Source organism: Mobula birostris, chromosome 2 (genome assembly GCF_030028105.1).
Source record: "Mobula birostris isolate sMobBir1 chromosome 2, sMobBir1.hap1, whole genome shotgun sequence".
In the NCBI taxonomy this organism is placed as follows: Eukaryota; Metazoa; Chordata; class Chondrichthyes; order Myliobatiformes; family Myliobatidae; genus Mobula; species Mobula birostris.
The window spans coordinates 61,891,318-61,910,503 of NC_092371.1; the positions used below are offsets into that span (position 1 = coordinate 61,891,318).

General features: G+C 40.5%; 1 protein-coding gene across 3 annotated transcripts in view; it reads right to left on the reverse strand.

Moving 5' to 3' along the window:
* Positions 1 to 7,286, reverse strand: part of LOC140187024 (receptor-type tyrosine-protein phosphatase T) — a 1,622,799-nt gene extending 1,615,513 nt beyond the window's left edge. For all 3 annotated transcript variants that reach the window (XM_072241892.1, XM_072241901.1, XM_072241888.1), the window contains exon 1: positions 7,104 to 7,286. In XM_072241892.1, the coding sequence (XP_072097993.1) occupies positions 7,104 to 7,176 (73 nt within the window). In that variant the 5' untranslated portion in view covers positions 7,177 to 7,286. The remainder of the gene's footprint in view (positions 1 to 7,103) is intronic.
* Positions 7,287 to 19,186: the final 11,900 nt, after the last annotated feature.

The window sequence follows — 19,186 nt, forward strand, 5'->3', positions numbered from 1 at the left end:
AGAGAGAAAGGCAGCAAGGACAGGTCCTTTCCCGTCTTGGAAAGAGCAAGAACAGAGATCTCCTAGTCCTCACCCTCTATTCCACCAGCTTTCAAAAGAGCATCCTTGGCAATTTCTGCTGTCTTCAGTGTGAATCAATCACCAGATACTTCCAGCGTTTCAAAGGAACTACTCCCTCCTCGACTACTTGGTCTACCATCTCCACCTGGCACTTCCTTTCTTGAACCATTTTACCAGCCAACCGCAGGAGTTGCTACTGCCGTCCTCTTACACCCCTCTCATCCAAGCAGTCCTTCTAGAAGCAGCAACATTTCCCATGCAATCTGGTACTTCCAATCTAGCACACAGCGCTCAGTCAAATTTATTAACAAAATATGTATGTTACCATATACTACATTGAGATTTATTTTCTTGCAGGCATTCACAGGAAAATAAAAAAAACAATAGAATTTATGACTATATAAACTGACAAACAACCTTTGTGCAAAATAAGACAAATTGTGTGAATAAAAACAACAATACTGAGAATACGAGTTGTAGAATCCATGAAAGTGAGTCTGTATGTTGTAGAATTAGTTCAGAGTTGTGGTGAGAGAAGTTATCCATGCTGGTTCAGGAGCCAAATGATTATAGGGTAATAACTGTTCCTGAACCTGGTGGTGTGGCATCCAAGGCTTCTGAGCCTCCTGACCAATGGTAGAAGTGAATAGATAGCACAGCCTGGATGGTGGGGATCCTTGATTTTGGATGCTGCTTTCTTGTGGCAGCACTCCATGTAAATGTGCTCAATGGTGGAGAAGGATTTGCCTGTGATTGACTGAGCTGCATCTGCCACTTTATGTAGACTTTTCCATTTCTCGGCATTGGTGCTTCCCAACCAGGCTGTGATGTAACCAGTTAGGATATTCTCCACCATGCAACTATAGAAGTTTGGTGACATGACAAATCTACACAAACCTCTAAGAAAATAGATGTGTTGTCTAGCCTTCTTTGTGATTTACTTACACGATGGTCCCAGGACAGATCCTCTGATGGGACAGTGCCAGGGAATTTAAAGCTATATCCTCTCCAGCTCGGATCCCCCAGTGAGGGTGTATTCATAATATGGTCTCCTCCATATTAGAGAGCCGAATGCAGGTTGGTTAACTGCTTTATGTAGCACTCAATTTTAAGTACAGGAGTGACACTATGCTTCCTGTTATTTGCTGCTTTAATTCCCCATGCTACATCCATTCTGACCTGTCAATGCTATTATGATAAGGCCTAATGCAAACTTGTTGATCAGCACTTCATTTTCCATTGGGCATGTTGCAGCCTTCTGGACTTGAAACCAAATTATACAACTTCAGACATCTTTCCCTCTCTGTATCTATACAGGGGAGATCATCTCTGTAATATTGGCCCAGGTTTTCAATCTCCACTGGAACATCCCTACCTTCTGGGCATGTCCTATATTCCACAATCCTTTTCCATTGCTTTATCTGTCTGCACTCATTTCATAATTTTCATGAACAAAAGGACTATATTTATTCTCCCCAAGTGTCCCCATTAACCATCAACTTTATCACCTCATTAAAGCTTATCCCCAGGTCAACCTTGGCCTACCCATTTCTGAAATACTCCCTTTATCCTATCCATCCTTCCCTTATTCTCTCTTCAATTTTGTGCTAATTTACTTCCCAGTTCTGACAGGAAGTCTTTGACCTGAAATGCAAAATCTATTTCCAATTCCACAGATGCTGTCTGGCCTGCTGAAAGATTCAAGCATTGTTTTGTATCACTGCTGATTTCTAGCATCTACAGTTTCCTGATCTTCAAGATGCCCAAGTGCTTTGGGACAATGAGAAATAATAAAGCATGAAGTTACTTGTATGAATAGCGTTCAAGTAAGCCACATGACAAATTAGATCATAATTAAGTTATTGGAAGTTGTTATAAAGATTTATTAGCAAACATAGTATATTTTAATCTATATATACTGACTGGAGGGAAGAAATACAGAGGAGCTCATGGAGTGTTTATAGATTGGAACAGTATGTTCTGGTTGAGCTTGATACCCGGTCAAGCAATGAGACAGGATTAATTCATGTCCCTGCATGATAAGGCCTAATGCAGCAAAGCAACCCAAGTACATTTTTCCACAGGAAGATTAACATAAAATTGGCACTGAAACATGAAGGAAAAGCAAATTCTAAATGCTTGTCCAATGATATAGATTCCATAGAGTGCTGGCTGAAATGAGAGGAAAAGAGGCAGAAAGGTTTAGGTAGAAAATCCCAGAGTTTCAGGTCTTACTAGATGAAGGCATGGCAACCAATAGTGGAGAGATTAAGTTCATTCATGATGAACATAAAAGCATTAGAAGATCACATGTCTCCCAAGGATACTAATGGGCATTCTCTGCACAGGGTGTGATAAAGGAGGGATTAAAAAGTTAGCAAAATCAAAGTTGAAGTATTATTTGGCCAGGAGGCAACACAATTCTCTCACCTCTACACTTGCTGACTTAAGCTTGGTGAGAGTTAAGATAGGTGAAGAAAAATTCTTAATGACCTCAGTTTTATGTAGAATAGGATGGGAAGGTCCATCAGAAAGTCATTTGAATTATCAAATCACAACATCATAGCATGGATGAGGATTTTAGCATGCCAAATGGAGAAAAGGCCGGCTGAAATTAGATAAATTTACAAATAGTAGAAATTGGTCATTTTTATGATAGCACAGAAAAATATTACAATACGTTTAGAACAGATTCTGATATTTTAAATAGTGCAGTTCAGTCTCAGGTAGTTGGCAGGGGGATGTAATAACCAGGGTGCAATCTTTTGCTTTAGCTTAATTATTACAAGTTAATTCTGTCAGATCTGGGAAAATAGGCAATGGAGGCAGCTAACCAGATTGTTCAAATTTCAGTGACAGTAGTTCACCAACACCTTGTATTTATACAGGAGCTTACAACAGACATGCTGGATATGTACATGTCATAAACACGAGTCTAAACCAGCTATTTTATTCTTTAGCCAAGGAGATGATATAGCCAATAAGAGATACCTAACTATTTTTGAGTTAAAGTTTACTAAACTCATGTAGAACCCTGAAACTTTTTTGGCTAGGCCCTTCATAACCTTAATCAGCTAGCTTTAGGAGGGCCTCCTACTTCTAAATTAGGATGTAATGGTACATACTCAGGGGTCACTTTTTTTTTATTAAAAGAGTTACCTCCTATAACTAATACAATAGCCACTGTGTGTACGTTTGTGCTCTTCATCCACTGAGCTCATCCACTTCAAGGTTTAATGTGGTGCATTTTCAGAGGTGCTCTTCTGCACATCACTGTTGTGTTGTTATTTGAGATACTGTCACCTTGAATCAGTTTGGCCATTTTCCTATGACCTCTCATTAACAAGGCATTTTCACTCATGGAACTGCAGCTTAGTGGATATTTTTTTTTGTTCTCTGTTTTTCCACATCATTCTCTGTAAATTTGGAGACTGCTGTGCATAAAAATCCCAGGAGATCAGCAGTTTGAGATATTCAAACCACCCCGTCTAGCTCCAACAATCATTCCACAGTCAAAGTCACTTAGATCACATTTCTTGCTCATTCTGATAGCGGAGTCTCTTGACCAAGTTGTTATGTTTTTATGAATTGAGTTGCTGCCATATGACTGGCTGATTAGATATTAGCATTAACAAGGTGTATCTAATAGAGTGGCCACTGAGTGCAGTGTTTCCATTAATAAATTGCACCTTCATTTTAATTGCTGGAATAACTTTCCTTTTGATTATTTTCATTAAAAAATGAAAATAGATAAACATCCAGCTCCCTTCAATGGAACTGGAAGAAGATTTTAAACCTGTTTTTTGATCTTATGAGATTCACTTTGCCCAATTCTGTAGCAAAGGCCCGACATCATCAACATAATAAATTACGTAGTGAACCAAAATGTTTATTACCATAACAATCCTAGCTATAATTTTTTTGTTCCTTTCAAATTTCCAAGCAAACTAAACTCTGATGCAAGATGTTTATTTATTACACCTTCAAAATTCTATATTTGTCTTAAGTGGCATTTGACAACTTGGATAATGTCCCAATTGGCTAGGTTTTCTGAGGATGAAGTGTTGAAGCTCTTCATAATATACAAACTGCCAAGGCTTTTCACATCAAAATATAAAAGTAATGAATCTGGCAAATACACCATTGGGCTGTTGGCATCAGATTATTATTCCAGCAATACAATGTACCACATTTCTTTTTCAGGGTGATGATGATCAAGTAGCTGTTTGTTTCTACTATTCCCTCTGTTCCTATCACATTCCACCATTTATTTGTTAATATAACAGTTAATCTCTGTAGTAAATTATATGAACTTCCAGCCGGTTATTCACATGATACAAGAACAGGTTAACCATCATATTTCCTGCTTTTAATATAGCTTATGTTTAATTCCACCAATCTGATTTAAAAAGGTAGTAAGGTCTTCATCCTCTATCCTGTCCTCTACTTGGGCAAGGCTGCAGAAAATACCAAAATATTTACCAATTTGCTTTGAAGAGCACGTTCTCACAATTAGGCTGGCTTTGGAAATTCATCATGCAGAATCCTGACCAATTAGAGCTGCATTGATTCCACATGCAGTTTAAAGCTAAACTTTGTCTGAAGTTGAAGCCAGTCCCCACCCCTAAACTAATCAAAGAGGAATCTTGCCAGGGTTGCAATGGACAGTTAGTGGACAGCAACGCTCCATCTCCAGCGCCCACACTCATTATGCTCCATCTCCATAGGTTCGCAATGAACTCGTGTTGGGTCTGCCTCTAGATAAAAGGGGCAAAGCTGCGAGCCGATATCCCAATCCGTTGATTGCAACATTTGAACTCCTTTCGGGGTGTTATTAATGCCTTTTTCAAGCTTTAGGGCTACTTGTTGAAATTGAATATTGGCAATCAAGTTCTGGTTTTAAAGTTATGTAATTTAACATATCAACTCCAACATTTGTTTGTCAAAAGAATGAAAAGACAGCCTTCGCTCTTATTAAAACAGCAAGACTTTCAAATGTTATTGTTCAGGGCGCCACCTCATGGCAACAATCATCTGCCTACTGGAAATGCAAAAAAAAGTTAAAACGATGTGGTAAAATGAGAAAATGAAAGTCTAATAAAGCCTGAGTAAAGAACCCAATTTTAGCACGTAAATGCAAACAGAACTGCGTTTTCTCACGTTTTAGGTAGCTGTACAGAAAACCAACCCAAGTCGTTATCGGATCTCTAACGGGAAGATTAGAAGAGCAAGATATTGACTACAAAACATTAATAGTAATGGATCGCACAACCACGTACATCAGAAACAATAAACACATGGCTATATTTGCAGGTAAAACTAAAATATTTCATAAAGATTTCTCATCGCAAGAAAACAGTTATAAATATATTTGAACATGTAACCAGCTGTTCGGTGAACTCTAGTAGTACCCCCAGTCACCCCTCGAAACAAAACTCTTTTGCATGAGTAACATCAGGAGATTACCAAATTAGCACATTTTATTTAATTCTTACACCTACAAAGAGAACCCATAGATAAGCCTGATTAAGCTAAGGTTTACGAACATCGAGTTCTGCATGGAATGTCTTATGTTTGGAAATCACTTGTGTCCTTCCTACAGTACAGTTCAGAGAAGTTCAGCGTTCGCCAGGGATGAGTTCTACCCCACTGATGTTGCTCCCATTTTTATCAACTCTTTCCAAGATCGCTCACCCTCCAACAACCGTACTTCTTCACGTGACACACCATGCAAGCAATGATGTCAGAGTAAAGAATACCAACTTGAAAGATGTGCAAAGGCATTTATTTTCAGCTTAAAAGGGGCACAAACTCAGTTGGTAGCAATAGGAAGCAGCTAATACTAGGAAGAAATTGCTGTTTCGGCTCCGTGTTTTCAGCTTAGAATTGAAAACAACGGGGTCTCATTGTAACTGATAAATAGATCATTTAACACAAAACGCACAACCACTTTCATTCATCATTAGACAGCTCAAACAAGAGTATGTGTTCTGTTACCACATGACCAGAAACGCTCCATTTATCAACAGCGTGTTCGTTTAACAAAACAGCCCTTTTATGCGTGATTGGCACCTTTAAAAATCTGAGACACCCTCACCATCGAAGTAGACTTCGGATTTAAGGCTATATCCCGTAAAGATGTTTGAGCATAGATGCTACTGCAATGAATTGAAAAATAAAGATATTGAAAGCCCGAAACCTTATCTGAAGAGTGTACAGTGCTAAAAAATACAATATCGCTCTTGGCGCGGTTTCAATGATCGTCAATCGGTCATCTAGTTGACAAAACTTCAGTTGATCTTGTATAAATCGATGGAGTCCCGCACGGGTAACGTTCATCACAGTAGAATGTACTGGGTTAAGTCACTTTTTTTTTTGTTTTTTTATGCTTTGATTACCGATATGTTACAACACCCGAGACCGTTTTTTTTTAGTTCCCGGAAAATCAGAAGCAATTAACCGGTTGACATGCACCTCATCCCAAACCACACCTTCTCTTCCTCTGCCAAGTCCACACTGACCCATTCCACTGGCTGTCGCACAACCTTTCAGATATCTGGTTTCTGAACCCAAGCACAAGCGACCCAATGGCCAGACCCTGTTCGATTTGAGCAGCCGGCACCTAAAGCTGATCAGCATGCCTCCCCCGTCACCCCTAACAGAAGGTAAACTTCCTCAAAAAGTTAGCGACCTCGGTGAGAAGGCACCTGCTGGAAGCGGATCAACGTTATTCATGCGAAGCTTAAGGAACAGACGTTAGATAAAGGGTTAACTCGCCCACTACCTGCATTTTGTGGGTTCCGAGCCCATTGCGAATACATTAATGAAGACTGAAAATTAAGTTTGGCAGAAATTGCCGTTTCAAGAGCAAATAGACAAGCGCATTCTACACTATTAGTCGATATAATAGGAACTGGAAGAGATAGCATTGCTTGACCCTCACGATAGTGGCCGTTGTCCAATTAAGTTTTGCAACTTATCCCGTATATGCAACGTTTACATTACAACGGGTTCCATGTAGCCTCTCTCATCGGCGAACTTACCTGCAAAGACTTGTCCCTCAGCCCTCGATAATAGATGCCCCAGCAGAGAGAGGGAAATCAGAAGGACATTCATTTCTGACTATTTTTCTCGCATTACTTGTGCAGCTGTGGCATCATCCAGTTACTGGCCGGTTAGCAAGCGATGATCCGTTAGTGAAAGCCGGACCACCACACTGTACTTAAATGCAGACTGCTACTGGCTCTGCATGGCAGCTTGGAGATCTTGAAGTAGTTGCTGAGTGAGGACTCCCCCGGGTCCTGACGCAAGCCGTATATCTCTTTCTCCCCCTCTGTCTCGCTGTGTGTCTATTTCTTGCGCTCTCTCCCACTCTCTCTCTCTCTCTCTCTCTCTCTCTCTCTCTCTCTCTCTCTCTCTCTCTCTCTCTCTCAAACACGTATACACAAGCAAGCGTGAAGCTCGCCCCCTATTCAAAATGCTTGGGAAAGAAATCTTTCAAACTGGAAACTCTATTGGTGATTTTTTTTAAAAAAACAGTTAAAGACAGAACACGGCTGTATGAGATTAGACTCAACCTGTCAGAAGCGGACTACAATGGGAAATGATGAGGTGATGATAAGTTCACAATCCAGTAAGCATGTTGATTGACTGATATAGCATGACCTGAATATTTAATATTTCATTTGTGTTCTGCTGTGAATGACGTCCATTGTAACATGCAATGCATACTTTGTGACAGACAGCTTCCAACAAAATCAAGCGATTGATGACTCAAGATGAATATACTTTTCAGTTGCTTTATCTCGAGTAGGAGCCGTGCACCTTATGTTTTAAATTGCTGAAATATTGAGTTTTCAATCGTGACTTCACTTCTTCTCATGCATAGCCCTGAATTCCGTCAAGCTGAAAATATTCGAGAAGATATGAAACACTACTATTGATAGACACTAGATCACCTAATTATAATTGTTATTTTGTTTATATTTCTAATTAACAAGTGAACATTTTCTCCAATGTCACCTTTGTAAATCAATGTCCCAAATCGCTAATTTATTCTAATTTATGTAAATCTTTATATTATAGTAATTAAAAGTCATTTTTACAAATTCCCATGATATTTATATAAGTCAATTAATTTTTCAACAAGATAAGTTAGGCACGCTTTGTTTCTTAATGAAATTTGGAGGTACAATTTGAAAGGAAGTTCAAATTAGTGGGAATCTCTGAGGGTGCATTTAAATTGCAAGTTTAGCATAAAAGCAAGGTGGTTTTCTCTTCCCTCTCTGCTAAACCTGCAGTATATAGATTGCCAATAAAGGATTTGAGCGTAAGAAGGTGGATGTTCATTCTGCTTTGTTCTGTCAGTGGATTTGACCCTGAAAGTTCATTTCCAGTAAAATTTCAAAGTTCAAAGTTCAAATTAAATTTATTATCAGTGTCAATGTGCGAGAAAGCTACCTCCCACCGACACCTCCTATTCAGTCTAGGTGGCCTCCAACATGATGGCATGAGCATCAATTTCCCCAATACCAGGTAACTTTACCCCTACCTCTTCCCACTTCTTCCATTCCCCACTTTCCTCTTCTCTACTCTTCACCTACCTATTGCTAGCCCCCTGGTGACCCTCCTCCTTCATGCTCTCCCTGGTCCACTTTCCTCTCCTATCAGATTCCTTCTTCTACAGTCTTTTACCTTTTCCACTAACCACCTCTCAGAATCTCACTTCATCCCCCTCCCGAACCACCTATCATCTTCAAAGATACTCCTTCCCTTTTTCCTTCCTTCTTATTCTGGTTTCTTCCTTTCCAGTCCTGATGAAAGGTCTTGGCCTGAAACTGCAACTGTTTATTCCTGTCCGTAGATGCTGCCTAACCTGCTGAGTTACTCCAGCATTTTGTGTGTGTCACTCCCACCAACACTCCAGACACAGAGTCAAGGGAGTCTAAGACAATTAGTAGATCACAAGCAGGTAGAATTCCTTGTGTTTGATTCTCAATCGAGTTCTACAAGCTCTGAACTCTATAGGTACATTTAAATCAGGAACATAAACACAGAATTAATTCCTTTGAAGCTTATGGATCATTTGGGAACTTATTTGCACTAGCTTCTCAAATCCATGCCCATTGCATCGACATGAAGTTGGGCAGGTGATGTTATGAAAGTTGTTGTAATAGGAAGATAAGGCAAATCTGAATTCTGTCTTTATTCTTAGGATGTGATCAATTTTAGCATTATAAAGTAATATCTTGATTCTTTGGATACAGCAAAATAACCTGTTGTGGTATTATATTCCTATGTCAGCCACATTGGGTAAAAATATACCTATTCTTTGATAAATTTAGGATTGTTTTAGCTTTAATGACACCCAAACAGTTTTTGTTCATTTTTGTTCAGTTTCGTTCATAAACTATGCAATTGACTAAATTCAATTATGCAACTTTCTTTGTGGAATGAGGAACTTAAAAGGTTTCGGCTGTACAATCATTACCATAACCATTGTGTTATTTTCCTCAAACAGATATGTGAAAGTGTCCTGACTTGTTAGCACGAAATTAAGTGAAAAAGCAATTAATTCAATAAAGCAAATCTTTCATTTTAACCACTAATCTTTGAGAAATGTTTATTTTTATACTTTATCTTTGATATGTCTTTGAGTACCAGATGTTGTCCCATTACCCTTGAAGTTGAGGGATTTGTCTGGAAGTTATGTCAGATGATAGCATTTAAATAATAAGCTGAGTGATTCTTTTTCTCATTTTTTTCCCTCTTAGAACTGATTTGAAGAATGCATCTCAAATGCTCTGAACATGTCATCAGTGATATACCCTAGGGTCATCGAGTATTTCAGGTCTTTCAACACTGGATGTCCTCACCCAGGCGACCCAGCTGTGGTTGACCAAGCCAGAACTTGTGTTCAGGAATCATGAGTTGCAGATCCCCATGGACTTGCTTTCATCATCCAGAGCCATCTTGAGACTTTCTCTGCTGCCCCCTTATACCTGTGATACCCAATGTGCCGAGGGTTCTGTGAAGAGGCTGTCCTGTGAAGCTCCAGCAGCCCACTTCAACTGGCGTGCACTTGCCTTCCATCCCTGCCTCTGACAGTTGCTGAATATATATTGCATAAAAATGATCAGAAAGCGTACTGTGTTTTGGGATTAGTGGCACACCAATCGATTCACAATTCATTAGCAGGAGCAAATAAAAGTAAAGCAGGGTCAAATCAGAGCGGCCATTGTGTGAGGGGACCAGTGTAGGAGTGGGAACTTGAGGCTTTGGCGAGGAGGCACAGGCTTTTGTAGTGGTTGAATAAAAAGTCACTAAATTATAGCTAATTAAATAAAGGGATGAAGCAAGAGCAGGTGATGTGCTGTATCTGCACGATGTGGGAGCTGGTGGACCCCATTGTGGTTCCTGGTGACCGCATCTGCAGCAAGTATTGGCTGCTCGAGGAACTCAGGCTCAAAGCTGATGACCTGGAATCTAAGCTTCAAAAGCTGTGGCTCATCAGCGAGGGGAAGAGTTACCGGGATTCTCTGTTTCAGGAGGTAGTCACACCCATTAGATTAGTGCCTCAAATTTGGTCTGTGGTCAGGGACGAGAGGGTCTGACTGTGAGTGAGGCGGGTAGTGGGATCCAAGAGGCAGTGCTGGAGGGGCCTCAGCCCTTGTCCAAAGCTGTGAGATTTTTTCTTCCTGTGTGGATGAGAGTGGGTGCTGTAGGAAGGGTGACCAACCTAACTGTGGCACTGTAGTTCAGGGAGGCATTCAAGAAGGAGCAAAGAAGGAAATGTAGTGGTAATTGGGGATAGTATAGTCAGGGGAATAGAGAGAGTTCTCTGTCACGAGGGTAGAGCATCCCAAAGGCTGTGTTGCCTACCTGGCCCAGGTTTGGGACATCTTATCTGACCTGCAGAGGAATTTGCAGGTCAAGGAGAAAGATCTAATTGCCGCGGTCTATGTGGGCACCAAAACCATAGATAGGACAAGCAAAGAGGTTCTGCTGAAGGAATTTGAGCAGCTAGGGACTAAACTAAAAAGCAGAACCAAAAAGGTAGTAATCTCTGGATTACTACTTCAGCCACGTTCAAATTGGCATTGGGTCAAGAAGGTTAAAGAGTTAAGTGCGTGACTCAAAGATTGGTGTGGGAGAAGTGGGTTTGCATTCCTGAGAAATTGGCACCAGTATTGGGGAAGGAGGGAGCTGGATCCTAGAGAATCGCACAACTAGGGCTGTGGGTAGGGCTTTAAACTAAACAGTAGGGGGTGGGTTCAACATATAACTCTGGATAAAGATAAAGAAAAAACAACAGATAAAAAAGGGAAAAAAATGGAGTGAAGAAAAGTCAGGTGCAAAAGAGTAAAGGATTACAAGATTTTAAAAGCACAATGAGCATAAGGGCCCTTTATTTGAATGCCTGTAGTATCTGAAACAAGGTCAGTGAACTTGTGGCTCAAATCAGTACAAAGGTGTATAATTTAGTGGTCATTACAGAGATGTGGTTGCAGGGTGGAGGGGATTGGGAATTAAATATCCAAGGATATCAGGTAATATGGAAGGATAGGTAGGAAAGTAAGGGAGGTGGGGTAGCTCCCTTAATTAAAAGTGAGAGCAGGGCGATAGTGAGAGATGATATAAAATCTAAGGAACAGAATGTTGAGTCCATCTAGGTAGAGATTAGGAATAGTAAAGGGAAAAAAAATCACTGGTGAGAGTTGTCCATCGGCTACCAAATAGTAACATTACAATGGCATAGGCAATAAATAGAGAAATATCTAAAACATGCAAGAATGGAACAGCAGTTATCATGGGGGACTTTAACTTGCACATAGATTGAGTGAATCAAGTTGGTCAAGGCAATCTTGAGGAGAACTTCATAAAATGCATCCATGATGGCTTTCTTAAACAGCATATTACTGAACCTACAAGGGAATGTGCTATCTTAGCATGTCCTGTGCAATGAGACATGTAAAATTAGCGACCTTGTAGCTAGGGTTCCTTTTAGAAAAAATGATCACAGTATGATTGAATTTCCACTGTTTGTCAGCTATCCCACCATACAGCCTCTGTTCCCAGTTTACACAAGCCAAATCCTCCCTCATCCCATTGTAGTCTCCATTGTTTAGGCAAAATACACTGGTTTTAGATTGCACCCTCCATTTGTATATTTTGCCTAAACAATGGAGACTACAATGGGATGAGGGAGGATTTGGCTTGTGTAAACTGGGAACAGAGGCTGTATGGTGGGATAGCTGACAAACAGTGGAAGACTTTCGGAGAGCTTTTTCACGGTGCTCAATGAAAGTATGTTCCATTTAAAAGCAAGGGTGGGGAGAGCCAACCTTGGATAACTAAAGAAATAAAAGAAGGCATTAAACTAAAAGCTCATGCTTACAGAGTCACCAAGAGTAGTGGGAAACTGGAAAATTGAGAAAACTTCAACAAAATACCTCCAAATGAGCGATAAAGAAAGGGAAGCTAGATTATGAAAATAAACAAGCACAAAATATAAAAACAAATAGTAAAAGTGTTTATAATTATATAAAGTGGAAAAGGGTGGCCCTTGGAGGATGAGAAAGGGGAATTGATATTGGGTAATGAGGAAATGGCCAAGGCTATGAATTACTATTTTGTGTCAGTCTTCATGGTGGAGGGCACATCTAACATGCCAAAGAGATTTATTATGGATGTGATGGGAGGTGAAGACCTTTATACAAACAAAGCTTTCACTAAAGAGGTACTACTGGGCAAACTCGTAGGCCTGAAGGTAGATAAGTCCCCTGGTCCTGATGGAATGCATCTCAGGGTACTGAAATAAGTTATAGTTGAGGCTTTGGTGATAATTTACCAAAATTCTCTGGACTCTGAACAGGTCCCAGCAGATCGGAAAACACCGAATGTTCAAAAAAGGATGTAGGCAAAAGACAGGTAACTATAGGCCAGCTCGTTTAACATCTGTAGTTGGGAAAATGCTTGAAGCTATCATTAAAGAAGAAATAGCGAGGCATCTAGAAAGAAATAGATCCATAAAGCAGGTCCTGTTTGACAAACTTACTGGAGTTCCTTGAGGATACAATGAGCATAGAAGGCGTTTAATAAGGTGCCACATGAAAGACTTATCTATAATATAAGGATGCATAGAGTTGAGAATGATGTATTAGCATGGATAGAGAATTGGTTATCTAATACAGTGGTCCCCAACCTCTGGGCCGCCGACCGATACCAGGCCGTGAAGCATGCAGTGGTGCAGTGGTAGCCAGTTAGCTAATTAATTAATTAATTTCACTTACTTTACACAATCGGCAATCACCTCTGATCTGGGCTGACATTTCAGGTGGCACCTAATTAATTAGCTTGTTTATTTCGGCTTTTTTCTTAAAGATATGCTGGGTGCGTCCCGGCTACCACTGCACCCCTGCATGCTTAAAGGCCCGGTATCGGTCAGTGGCCTGGAGGTTGGGGACCACTGATCTAACAGAAAGCAGAGAGTTGGGATACTTGGGTGTTACTCTGGTTGACACACAGTGGTGAGTGGTGTGCTGCAGGGGTTGGTGCTGGGCCCACAACTGTTCCCAAAATACATTAACGATCTGGAAAAGGGGACTGAGTGTACTGTAAGTTTGCTGATGATACTAAATTGAGTGGAAAAGCAAATTGTGCAGAAGGTACGGAGAGAATGCAGAGAGATGCAGATGGATTATGTGAGTGGGCAAAGTTCTGGCAGATGGAGTGCAATGTTGGTAAATGCGAGGCCATCCATTTTGGAAGGAGAAATGAAAAACCAGATTAGTATTTAAACGGTAAAAAATGCAGCATGCTGCTATGCAGAGGGACTTGGGAGTGCTCATGCATGAATCACAAAAGGTTGGCTTGCAGGTTCAGCAGGCTATCAAGAAGGTAAATGGAATGTTAGCCTTCATTGCTAGAGGGATTGAATTGAAGAGCAGGGACGTTATACTGCAATTGTACAGGGTACTGGTGAGGCTGCACCTGGAGTACTGCGTGCAGTTCTGGTCTCCTTACTTGAGGAAGGATGTACTGGCTTTGGAGGTGGTGCAGAGGAGGTTCACCAGGTTGATTCCACAGATGAGGGAGTTAGACTATGAGGAGAGATTGAGTCACCTGGGACTGTACTTGCTGGAGTTCAAAAGAGTGAAAGGAGATCTTACAGAAACATATAAAATTGAGAAATGGATAGATAAGATAGAGGCAGGAAAGTTTTTCCCACTGGTAGATGAGACTAGAACCAGGAGACGTAGCCTCAAGGTTCGGGGGAATAAATTTAGGATGGAGATGAGGAGGAACTTCTTTTCCCAGAGAGTGATAAATCTGTGGAATTCTCTGCCCAATGAAGCAATGGAGGCTACCTCAGTAAATATATTTAAGACAAGTTTGGATAGATTTTTTCATAGTAGGGGAATTGAGGGTTATAGGGAAAAGGCGGCAGGTAGGTGGAGATGAGTAAATGGCCAGATCAGCCATGATCTTATTGAATGATGGAGCATGCTCAACAGGCCAGATGGCCTACTTCTGCTCCTATTTCTTACATTCTTGTGTTCTTATGATTCAATAAAATATGGGAAAAATAACTTGAGGAACACAAAAATGGCAAATCTTGCATCACAAGAGAAAGTAATAAAACAGATTTGTGTTGTTGAGCATCCGCAGTTCCCAGATTCACATTGTAAATGAATTTGCGGTCTTGATCTTCAAATACCTTTTCCCTCAATCAATCAGAGGCTATGCTAGCATATTGTAGGCAATGTTGGATGTCATCATGAGTGGCAGGAGTGCTGCTGATCTGTAAGAGTGTAATAGAACAGTAGTGAAAGTATATACTATGAATGTAGAAAATGAAAACACATTGCATGGGTTATTCATATTTTTTTTATAATGAATAAAGTTTATTTTGATAATGTAATAAAAACATGGTCACCATTATCAAAGCCTGCCTACACTGGCAGGTGGCTCTCATGTTATGGGGAGTGATCTAGGTTTTCCAGGGTTTCCAGGGCTGTGTACCTTAATTGTCAGATAGCAATTTGGTTCAGCAAAGGTCAGTTGGAAGGGGACTTTTGTGTTCCATTACATTGAGTGTAAGACCCGTCCTCTTGCATGCTTCAGTAAAAGTGTTGCTGATGCTGGAGTTTGAGAGTGCACAAGTGCCAACTGCAAACTACAGCTGCAAATACCAAGGTTTGGGTAGCATGGTTGCCAGAGGTTGAAAAGCTTTGCTTCATCATAAGAAGAGATTGCAAGGCAGAAGAAAACAAGTTCAAGGATGTCCTCAATGGCTCTTTGAAGAAATACTGCATCCCCACTAACTCATGCTTTCAACCACTTAAAATAGATAAGGAGCACTCAGAACGAAACTGAAAATCTCAAGGCCATGTACATCAAAAGCAGCAGAAAAAGAACAGAGCTCTTCATAAATTGCTCACCCAATCTAAATACCCCTCCCATTCTCTCCACCCAACCTAACAACCATCACCGGTTTCATCTTTGGAGTAATCTTTGGTTCCCTCATTAATCTCAATAGCCACACAGAATTCACTAAAATAGAGTGAAAGTAAGTCAGCCTTGATCCCTGAAGATGCCAAAGAAGATGATTTTACAACAATCATCATCTTCAAAACAGGTGAAACAAAACCTAATTTTTTTCATACCAATGTTTTATTTTGGCATTATCTTTTGATTAACTTAACAACATGGAATTAAATCATATGCATGCCCTGCATTAATTGCGTGTGTAGTGAAACTTTAAGATCTCCTCCAACACAGTGCACATGCACTGGTCGTGCATGCGGCCTATTACAGCCGTTCCGACAAGTATTCTTACTTTTTTCTTTTACTTTATTAACTTACATTATTTTTTGTATTTTTTTTCACGATAACACTTTGAAGCTGCACCCTCTCTAACATGCTGATAGAGAGAGTTTTATTTGTGTTTTTAGCGCTGGAAATAGTTACATTCCGACACGTCTCATTAGCGGGACAGAAGCATGGTTGCATTGTTTATTCCAGGGACCAGCTGATTGAGTTTATGCCGGCCAGTTTAGCGAGCAGAGCGGCAGACACCACTGCTGAAATCTGGAGGAAAACACACAGAGGATGCAGAGGGGGACCACAAAGGCGAGGAAAGAGGACCGGGTCGAGACAACAGAGACTTATGGAGAAGAGGAGTTCGGTGGGTAATAAAATGGACGAGTTCACGGGGCTGGCCAGGCATCACAGAACATTTCGGGAGTGCAGTGTGACGTGTTTTACTGGAACGGGGCTGCACGAGGACACACCCGATCAAATCTTTTTCATGGATGGCTTCCAGACCGTTCAGGCTGACCGGAAGTGCACTGAGAGCGGTAAGCGTAAAGGAGTTGGGTGCTTACGGTTCTGGTTAACAACGGATGGTGCAATCCTGGTCAACAATGGATGGCGCAATCCTGGTCATATTACGATCAAGGAACGTGTTTGTAGACTGGATATTGAACTTTTTGCTGTTGGACTCCGGCCATATTCCACCGAGATACAAAACTGGGCGTCACGGGAGGTTGTTCCTGCCTGTGGCCATCGAACTTTGCAGGTCCTCCCATGGAGGGTCAGACACCCTGAGCCAATAGGCTGGTCCTGGACTTATTTCCATCTGACATAGTTTGCATTTTGTTGTTTGATTGTTCGTGGGTTTTGTATTGCTATATTTATGCCCTATTCTTGGTTGGTGCAGCTGTAACGAAACCCAATTTCCCTCGGGATCAATAAAGTATATCTATCTATCTATCTATCTAACATTGTGTGGTAATTAGTATGACATTTCCCTTCTCCCTATCTAAATGGCACCAATATTCGTGATTATTTGGCTCCTGTTATTCTGAAAAGTAACATCTGGCTACTTAGGATCAAGATTCAATAGACAGAGTTTTAAAGATTGATCTTCCCAAACTCAATAACATTACAAGAATAATTTTGATAGATTTAACTTTTAAAATAGATTTAAATTTTGATTAGATCATGAACAAAATGAGTATAAATGGAAAAATCCAGAACATTTTAGGGCAAAGGAAGCAGAAAGTGAAGTACTATTTAAATTAACTTCTTTTTACTTTACAAAACATTCTGCTCTCATGTGGTGAAACTTGTTTTTCTTTCAGAAACTGTTTTTTCTACTTTATTGATTACTGATTTCTTAGAACATAAGACCATAAGAAATGGGAGCAGAATTGGGCTATTTGGTTCATCAAGTCTGCTCTCCCATTCGATCATGGCTGATTTACTTTCCCGCTTAGTCCCATTCTCCAGACTTTTCCCTGTAACCTTTGATGCCCTTACTAATCAAGAACTATTAACCTCCACTTTAAATATACCCAATGACTTGGTCTCCACAGCCATCCAAAACAATGAATTTCATAGGTTCACCGCCCTCCAGTTAAAGAAATTTATCCTCATCTCTGTTCTAAGGGATGTCCTTCTACGTTTGTATATTGAGTTTGTGCCCTCTGATTCTAAACTTTCCGACAATTGGAAATATCCTCTCCATATCCACTCTAGGCCTTTCAATAGGCAGTAGATTTCAAAGAGATTCCCCCCAATTGTTCTAAACTCCCGTGTGTGCAGGTCAAGAACTATCAAACACCCCTCATATATTAACACTTTTGTTCCTGGGATCATTCTTGTAAACCTCCTCTGGACCCTCTCCAATACCTGCATGATTAAATACAGGGCCCAAAACTGCTCACAATACCCCAAATGTAGTCTGACCAATGCCTCATAAAGCCTCCACATTATATCTTTGCACCTCTGATTTCTGAATCTGTTCCCCACTTAGAAAATAGAATATGCTTTTATTCATATAATCATATATAACCATATAACAATTACAGCACGGAAACAGGTCATCTCGGCCCTTCTAGTCCGTGCCGAACACTTACTCTCACCTAGTCCCATCTACGTGCATTCAGCCCATAACCTTCCATTCCTTTCCTGTCCATCTACCTATCCAATTTTTTTTAAATGACAAAATCAATCCTGCCTCTACCACTTCTACTGGAAGCTCGTTCCACACAGCTACCACTGTCTGAGTAAAGAAGTTCCCCTTCGTGTTACCCCTAAACTTTTGCCCCTTAACTCTCAACTCACATCCTCTTGTTTGAGGCATGACCAAATATTTCTCTACACTCTATTCCATCTGCCACTTCTTTGTCCATTCTCCTCATCTAGCCAAGTCCTTCTGCAGATTTCCTGCTTCCTCAAACTTAACTGTCTCTCCATCTATCTATATATCACCTGCAACCTTGGCCACAAAGCCATCAATTCCATCATCCAGAGCATTAACATATAACTTGAAAATTAGCAGACCCTTGCAGAATACCATGAGTGACTTGCAACCAACCAGAGAAGGCCCCTTTTTACATTCTGCCAATCAGCCAATATTCTATCTGTGGTAGTATCTGTTCTGTAATACTGTGGGCTCTCATCTTTATTGCCAGCCTCATGTGTAGCATCTTGTCAAAGACCTTCTGAAAATCCCTGTAAATATAACATCACTGACTCTCCTTTGTCTATCCTACCTGTTATTTCTGCAAATGATCCGAATTGGAATTAGGTTTACTATCACTGGAATATGTCGTGGAATTTGTTGTTTTGTGGCAGCAGCATGGTGCAATAAATAACAGCTAACTATAAGTTACAATAATAAATATAAAACAAACAAATAAGTAGCATGAAAAGAGAGCCAAGTGAGGTAGAATTCCATTCACAAATTTGATGGCGGAAAGGAATCTGTTCCTAAAATGTTGAGTGTGTACATCAGGCTGCTGTATCTTCTCTCAGATGGTAGTAATACGATGAGGGCGTGAAGGTAGTGAAGGTCCGTAATGACGAATGCTGCCTGCTTGAAGCATTGCCTATTGGATCTACATATTGATGGAGCTGTCTGAGTTTACAACATATTGCAGCTTTCTCCAATCCTGTGTATTGGCACCTCCATATCAAATGGTGATGCAACCAGTCAGAATGCTCTTCACAGTACATCTGTAGAAATTTCCTAGAGTTGTTGGTGACATACCAAAATCTCCTTAAACTCCTCATGAAATAGAGCCACTGGTGTGCCTTCTTCATTTTGCCTCAGTAC